General features: G+C 36.8%; 1 protein-coding gene across 2 annotated transcripts; it reads left to right on the top strand.

Moving 5' to 3' along the window:
- Positions 1–399: 399 nt before the first annotated feature.
- Positions 400–8,237, top strand: LOC140141620 (uncharacterized). Of its 2 annotated transcripts, none has more exons than XM_072163620.1 (3): positions 400–883; positions 3,365–3,640; positions 4,496–8,237. In XM_072163620.1, the coding sequence occupies exon 3, from the start codon at positions 4,705–4,707 to the stop codon at positions 6,976–6,978; it is 2,274 nt and encodes a 757-aa protein (XP_072019721.1). In that variant the 5' UTR covers positions 400–883; positions 3,365–3,640; positions 4,496–4,704; the 3' UTR covers positions 6,979–8,237. The 2 variants fall into 2 exon arrangements, with proteins under 2 accessions (XP_072019721.1, XP_072019667.1); XM_072163566.1 differs by having other exon boundaries at positions 400–893.
- The last annotated feature ends 689 nt before the right edge of the window (positions 8,238–8,926 follow it).

Raw genomic sequence — 8,926 nt, 5'->3', positions numbered from 1 at the left:
ATTGATTTTCCGCTTCAGTTCGTGTGTAATTACTGTTTTTAAGCAAAAATATGTTGGATGAGTCATCTTTGATGGGGTCATGTGACATATAGTACCTTGTCGTTTGGAGCTTCGTTTTGAAAAAGAAATAGCATAAAAACTATAGCAAACCGCCCAGCTGAAATGATTTTGTTTTTATGCGGTTAAAGTAATTTTTTTTAAAGATTATTTTATGTTCATGTTTCTTGTGTCTAAAAGATTTACAGATATGGTAATTTGATACTGATTAGTTTTAATTGGTATCTTTTTACTTGATACAGAGATGTTTTCTAATTACGCGTTCGTTTATATTGCGTCAAAATGTATACAAACAAGATTTAACTTCAATTTAACCATACCTGCAAGCCTGCAAAATTTTGCAACCGAGTCTGAAAAAAATTCCCGTCTCGGCTCAGATTAGAATTGGTACTGGTACATGCGTGCATGGTGGTTAGAATTTTCAACCACATAAAATAATATCACTGATATAATGAATGACAACTGTGAACAGATGATGGGCAGCAACCAGACATGCCAAACCTCTGCTGGACCTGGTCGTGCTGGTGGTGGTGATGATGGTGGTGATACTGATAGTCATGATAGTCATGCCATTGCCAATAATGAAATATCTCCTCGGCAGCATGATGTTTCTTCAAGTTCAGACATGCCCAGTACATCATCATGTTCATACAGTCAATGCATTGCAAATTTACTTCGTGGTGATAATACTACCGATACTAGTCATGCTACCGGCGCCCAGGGCCATGAGCATGAAATTGATAATGAGGATGTCTCAAAGTCAAATGCAAAAAGAAGATGTGACGGGACGAACATGACGAAGTCGAAGATAACTCTGCAGATATAGGTATATATAGGTATGCCTTTTTAAAGTGCCACTTATACTCAAAATATTTCATTCTTGATTGGGGTAACATATAAAATAATAGAGCTTGCGAAATGAGCGTTACTTTACATGTAACTTTAACGTCTAGCATGTCTAGAGGATTGTGACGTATTCAAAACCAAGGTGGTTTTGAATACATAATCCTCTATAATCCTCTAGACGTTAAAGTTACGTCATTTCATAAGCTCTCTAATATTACTATGATTATAGTAATAGTTTCTCGATCCTGAGTGAGAGCTCAATCGGCACGCAATGACAATTGCGAGAGCGTACAACGCCTTTCATGCCTTTGGGTAGCATTGCATTACGTGCGTGCACAATCGATCGCGCTATTGTGTCATTCCACTAAACTTGCAACATTACGCTGTACATTCATACTCTCAGGCTAGACTCGGGATCAAGGAATTATTATTTTCGGTACTAGCTGCGTCAACTCGCACATTTCAAGTACGGTACTTAATCATCATGGACATGGTTGTGACACGTCGAGTCATGACTTGCAGGCAACTTCAATTTCAAAGCTTCAAAATCATACCAATCATGGGTCAGTCACTTTTTACTAGCTTTGAATTTGCACGATAGTTACATGTACGCATTCGATGCTAGAGTACATGTATGTTGCTATTGTTTTTCGATTTTGGTCCGTCAACATTGACATTTTTTGCACGGTTGTTATTTACTCTGCGAATGTTGAAATTTGAATGAAAGTTATTTTGATGAGTCAACTGTATCTTTTGATTAAAGATTGCCTATTTTAAACAGTCCAAAATTTTGTTGAACTTGAAGTGCAATTTTAGCAACATTTTTAATGCGATATCGCCCGTCGTGACAGGCCTTGTCTTTTGAAAATTGCTGGCAAGTGACAAATCACTCTCCTCAAAACTTGCCAGGTGAGCTGTGGCGAGTGATTTTAATCACTTGTATTATTACACCAAATGTAGGCGAGTGATAAAAAGCTCTCCTCCGCTTCATTTTAGGCGAGTGATGATGGCGAAAGTGATCACTCTCACTCGCCTCAAAAGACCAGGCCTGTCGTGATCGACTGTGTTTACTTTTGAACTTCCATTGCTTTACACGGTGTCATGCTTCAGTGAATATTGCTCACAGTTGACTCATCGAAATAACTTTCATCCAAATTTCAACATTTTAAGGGGGTAGGCCTACTACATCCCTGGCCAGTTTTGTGCCTATTTTTGCATTTTTCTCAAAAATTATAGCGCATTGGTGACAAGTAAGATATGAATATTATCATGATTATAGGGGCAAGGTCTACAACTACTGCACTGAAAATTCAGCAACTCAAGGCAAGTAGTTATTGATTTGGTTTTCCCTCATTTCTGACCGTAACTCCACAACTGTTGTCTGTGTTGAAATAAAATTTCCAGTGCAGTAGTGGTAGTCCTTGCCCCTATAATATACATATCTTACTTGTCACCAATGCACTATAATTTTTGAGAAAATTGCAAAAATAGGCACAAAATTGGCCAGGGGTGTAGTACCCTCTTAACCGAATAAAAAATTGCACCGCTGTCCAACCGAAAAACCATAGCAAAGAACTCGAGCATTGAATGCGTAACTATCGTGTGCAAATTAAAGTTAGAGTTCTCGAGTAAGATCTGTGTTTACTTTCCAAATTTTGATTGCTTTACATGGTGTCATGCTTCTGACACGTTTTGTGATACATTTCGTAGCTCCGATCTCTCCTCATATAGTCATACATGTATGCCGTAGGCGTAGCAATATGCGTGCACATTGGAGCTTGACATTCTCATGGCTACAAGCATCGGATTACACATCCCATGTTTAGATTCGAGCTAAAATTGTTGATGCGTACTGGTGTGCGACTTTTAAAAAAAAATTAAGGGAAGGCCACATATAAAAGTCATATATTTCACATAATTTTTTTCACATCCTCACATTTTGGGAAAAGTGAGGAGGTTGCGTGGTTTTATTTTTTATAATTTACACTGATACAGTACCGTACATCAGTTTACATGACATCTTTTTTTTAAATCGACAATGTGTCATTGACCTGATGAGGATATCTTGAATACACCTGTGGTGTTTGTCTGTGTCCCTGGCTCATTTTCTTATTTATGTGTTTCTTTAAAAAGAAACATATGATAAAAGACATTTGACTATAAAAAGTGGCCCAAAAATGCAATAAATGAAATTGGCAAATTGCGCATAAATTTCATGCGGTTCATGGCATTTATAGCTCTATATGTAATGCCTATATACATGTACATCATTTGGTGTTTTTGACATTTTGTTTTTATATGTTGAGTCCAACATTTCTCTTCTTCTTTGTTCTTGGGTTTTGGATCAATGGCAGAAATGAGGGGGGTACTCATCTAATTTTATGTAATAGCTTTTTACTAATGTAGGCTACATCTAAGCTGTTTACATTATCTTTTCTTCCCTTGTTTTATTTCCACACAGACATACAAGCTTGTTGTAAAGTGGCCAGGCTTGTCAACAGTAGAAATCAAGTACGACCAATTCATTACAGGACATCTAGAACAACCATATTACCATCAATTGACTCTGTTAGTACTCCAGTTGATGGCATACAAAATGAGATTGAGTCATCTAGCGATCTCAGTGATGATGTTATTCCTTTTCATTCGGATGAGAATTTATCACTGGCACTGCTGTCCAATGCAGACTTACATTCTGACCCTGCTGTTTTAGCTGCTGAAGAACAAGATTCATCAAGTAAGTTGAACAAATGTAACGGTGCCATATGTAGCATTGCCCAATTTACCCTTCATCTGTGTGGACTGAAGTGAAACCGGTTGAAGTGTCCATCCACTTTCCAGTTATTAATATTATAGAACTTATTTTTAAATACAAAGTAATTCTATTAATTTCCCCAAAATGTCAAAATTAAAAAATAGCTGTAAAGTATGCATTGCAGTGAACTGTGAAGTATATGCATGCATCGGATGCGATAGGCACATTCAAGGGTACTATTTTCAATGTGACTACTGGTGAATGGCCCATATGGTGTGGTAAATTATATTAAGTTACATGTAGATAGAGATCAATGTGGTCCATCAGTTGAGGTCTTTAGACTCGGGTTCTAGAGCTATGTATCAGTGCAGGCAAAAATCTCCATCACTGCATTTGAATTGTTCCAGGGTGGATGGAGTGGATGCCAAAACCATGCGCCCAGATCCGATCAGGGAAACTCCTGGCTGTTTGTACACCATACCCAAAGGGATGGACCACATTGAAAATAAGCTTCATAGACAGCTTTCTTGAGTTATCTTGAGCAATGGACCTTTATACAATTAATCAACAAAGAAAAAAAGATATATCAATTTGTATAGGGCGGGGGCACTCACATGTGAAGGTGGTACAGGTACGTGCGGCGGACAGGGGTCCCATTTTCAGGCTCTCCGGCAGTTCCACATTTTTTCAGAGCATTTGTTTGCAATTGAAGTGTGTGTGTAAAATATAACCTTGGTCTGAACACACAGTGACTGACAGACATATAAATTGGGTGACCTTGAGTCTTCATCTCCTAATGTATATATTCCTACATCTCATCTCTCTATTTTTACTTAGCCTCTGCAAGAGTGTCCAGCGAATCATCCAGCAAAGCCTTTGATGGTACTGAAGATTGTGATGTACATGTAGATACAATAAACTCATCTGAATATAATGAAACACACAATTATGGATCCAGTAGTTCCACCCATTCATGCCATTTGGAAGGAAATTTCTCAACACCGTGTGCTTCAGATCAACTTACACATTCTGTATTTGACTCTGCCATGGCGGCTGAAGAAGAATCATCAATACCAAGTAAGACATATTCAACCAAAATTCAAGAACTCCTCTCAATTAATCAGCCTATTGAACAAATGGATGAAGATGATATCACTCAGCCAGATGAGCATTATTGGTATGAGTTCATGCATGAGTTGGATGAAACTCATGAAAGTGAGGCTGAAGAAGGTAGCACTACAGACCCATATAGTTCCACAAAGGAGGCATCAGATAGGCCAATTTATCGCGGACATTGGTTGAGCGTCCACTTTGCACTTCTCTTGATACTTACTTATTCGATTGCTCATTCAATCACAGGAACCCAATTGTCTGATCTTTTAACACTCATTAGCTACTTTATGCTTGACTCACAGTCACACCCAGCTTTCAGAAGCCTCTACTTCTTTAGGAAATACTTTGCTGACATTGAAACTCCACTTGTTAAGCACTTCTTTTGTCACAAATGTTTTGGCACTATAACAAGTGAAAGTTTAACATGTCCAAATGAATTTTGTAAAGAAAACTTAGAAGATAAAAAGAAATTGTATTTCGTAGAAATGTCCATACTGAACCAAATAAAAAACCTGTTTGGTAGGGATGGGTTTTTTGAGAAATTGCAGCACCGTTTTAATAGAAAAAAGTCAACTGAAAATAATATTGAAGACTTGTATGATGGAAAAATATACAAAAACATGTTTGATAATGAAGGACCGCTAAGCAATCCATACAACATATCATTCTGCTGGAACACTGATGGGGTACCAGTATTTAAGTCTTCTAAATTTTCTTTATGGCCTATTTATTTGTCTATTAATGAATTGGATGTAAAATACCGCATGCGAAAGGAGAACATGGTATTTGCAGGGTTATGGTTTGGGGATTCCAAACCAGTTTTTCCTCGATTTACGGAGCCTTTGCTGAGAGATCTGAAAATCTTAGAGGAAGAGGGCATTGATGTAGAAGTACATGGAGAAACAGTCAATTCAAAGGCTTTCATGCTCTTTGGTTGTGCTGATCTTCCCGCAAAAAGCTCTGTCATGAACATGAATCAATTCAATGGTAAGTATAGTTGTTTGAAATGTCTACAATCTGGTAGAAATGAAAGAACTGCAGCAGGTGGCAACATTCACATATTCCCTTTCATTAAAGATGACCCTACTGGTCCACAAAGGACAGAATCTCAGTGTGTACATGATGCACTTGCAGCTTTTGATTCCAAAAATACTGTAAATGGCATCAAAGGCCCATCATTTTTATTGGCCTTGAATTCCTATAGCTTTGTACAGGGATCAGTAATTGACTACATGCATGGTGTTCTTTTAGGTATTTCAAAGGTTTTGATTAATTTATGGTTTACATCTGCAAATGCATCAGAAGCATTCAGTGTATATTCCGATATTGCAGTTGTTGATGCCCGTCTTTTGGCAATAAAGGTTACCCATAATATCTCGCGGGTACCACGTGCACTTGGTGCTCATTTCAAGTATTGGAAAGCATCTGAATTCAGATCATGGTTGCTGTATTATTCACTTCCAATTTTGGCAGACCTTATGGAGAAAACATTTTATTATCATTATGCATGTTTTGTTGAAGCTATACACCTTCTGTCAGGTTCTTCTATTTCTACTGATGACATAAAGAAAAGTTATAATAATCTTGTGTACTTTGTTTTCATGTTTGAGCCCCTTTACGGTAGTAGATATTGTGGGTTAAACCTGCACTCATTACTGCACTTACCAGAAACTGTGGTTCATACAGGTCCCTTATGGGCAATTAATTGTTTTGGATTTGAAGATGCCAATGGGCAGATCTTAAAGTTGTTTCATGGTACGCAAAATGTTGAGATGCAGATAATGAGTGCAGTTAATACACTCCATCTGTTACCGCAAATGATACAAAATTTACCGAAAAACTCAAAGACGCTCATGTTTATTAACAAAATGCAGAGAACAAAGTCTGTCAGAAAGGTTTCTTCACTTCATATTGAACCTCTTGGCAAAGGCTACACAAAAGCTATAAGCAGCGGTTTGTTTGGCGCCATCATGCATTGTATAGAGGAACCCCCTGGAAAATTGGTATTCTATAATAGGCTTATAGTGGGAAATTCTATTTTCCATTCAACATCTTATAATCGTGTGGTTAAAAGAAACTCATACACAGTAAAATATTTCTTAAATGGCAATGTACAGTTTGGACGTGTGTCATTTTATGCTGAAAACCTGCCAAATTGCATGTGTAAAGCAGAACAATGTTCGTGCTGCATGTATGGAACATTTTAGCTTTTATACAGAGGATGGAAGCTTGCACCCTATTAAAAATAACTGAATTTCCAGGAGTAGAGAATTTTTTGAATGTAAGCATTAGGCATATTCATGAGTTGAAAGAAACTACCATTGTTGATGTAGTAAAAGCAAAAGATATAACAGCATTATGTGTAGATGTGTATTTTGGTGAATGTGTTGAAGATACACACTTTGTATGTGAGTTTGCAAACATGCATGAGTTTGATTGAAGATTCTATAGTCTTCAGGTTGGAGCCATAAAGGTTGAATGTACATTCGGACACTTTAAAGAACTGCATCTCTCTTGATATGACAGTGATAACCGTTCAAGCTTTGACTTGCATTTGGCGGAAAAATGTGCGAAAAAATTATTTAAGGTTTATGTTTCCAAGGTTTTTGTCCGATTTTGGCCGAAAATTGCTATTTTAGGGTGACAAAAATTTTGACTTGCTAATTTCCTGTGAGTGTATGAACATGAACACTATCAAATAGTGCCTAATTTTCTATGCTAATTGTGTAACAAGGGTACAGTTGTGATATTAAAAGCATTGAATGGGATCCATAATATTTCTCCATTTTGAAGGACTTATTTTTTTAACAGCAAATTTTCGCTCAAATTTGAGGATTTTGGGCAGAAATATGCCTGTATAGTGCTATGGGGAAAATTTTCAAGTTGATTAATAATTATGCATTTTTTTTATATCAGATTCAGTTTCTACACAAAATTTCACCCTAGAAAATGTTCCTTTAAGTAGGATATCTTTCACTTACTTAGTTTCCACCATTCTGTGTGCCAAACATAAGTCAAAGCTTGAACGCTGCACAGTGTCAACACCCTGTATTATAAATATTTTTTTCATACAGCTCGATACTCCGTTGGTGATCAATATTCTATTGTTGACACAGATAAAGAAAGTTTACATATATATGCATTGTGATATACACGTGCCCGATCGAATATTCTATACAAGCAGCTGGATGGGCTAAATGTGTTCTTTTATATTTATAATTGTAATTCTCAAAATATGGGATACTAGAGCATGCGCAAATCGTAATAATGTATAGAATAGAAGTTGGTGGTATCTCATATGATAGACGTACTATGCTTAGCCTGAGTCGCTCGGCCTATCTCGAACAAAATTGCCATGCATAGCTATTGAAAAACGAGAGGATTCGTCGTACTATCACGGCAATTTTTGACACGAAGATATAGGGATGATGACGATGTGCGGCATTATGCGCTGTCATATGTATTTTATTTACCAGTATGTTATTGGTATGATTGTTGACTTAATGGTCCACCATGACAAGAATGTTCCATTACATGTATTTGTAACATTGAAATTATGGGTGAAAAAGAGAGGGGTCAGATGTACATGTACAATGTATATAATTATATATATTAGACAACATGTCATTCAGACTTCCCAACTTCATAGTCTCTGTGATAATTTGTGGGAACCATTTGAAACATTTTACAGCTATTTATACTTTATAGCTAAGGCAACAATATTTGAATAACTGCAAAAACGAAGGTTATCTGCATAAAATTTTAAGTTATAGATGAATCTATTAGGTAGGGGTACATCCGATCCAGTTAAGGGGGTATTACACCCCTGTGGTAAATTCGTGACTATTTTTGCATTTTTCTCAAAAAATAATAACACACTGGTAACAAAAGTTATGCATATTATTGGGGCAAGGAATCCAATTACTACACTGAAATTTCAGTGACTCAAGGCAAGCGGTTCAGTATATATGATAGGAAATGAGGTACATTCTAGCGGTACCTCTTTTATCATAAATGACGAACCGCTTGTCTTGGGTCACTGAAATTCCAGTGTAGTAATTGGATTCCTTGCCCCTATAATATACATAACTTTTGTTACCACTGTGTTATTAGTTTTTGAGAAAAATGCAAAAATAGACATTAATTTATCGAGGG

This window comes from Amphiura filiformis, chromosome 1, assembly GCF_039555335.1.
Source record: "Amphiura filiformis chromosome 1, Afil_fr2py, whole genome shotgun sequence".
Taxonomy (NCBI): domain Eukaryota; kingdom Metazoa; phylum Echinodermata; class Ophiuroidea; order Amphilepidida; family Amphiuridae; genus Amphiura; species Amphiura filiformis.
The sequence above is the reverse complement of the archived record's forward strand: the minus strand, read 5'-3'. Positions and strand labels throughout refer to the sequence as shown.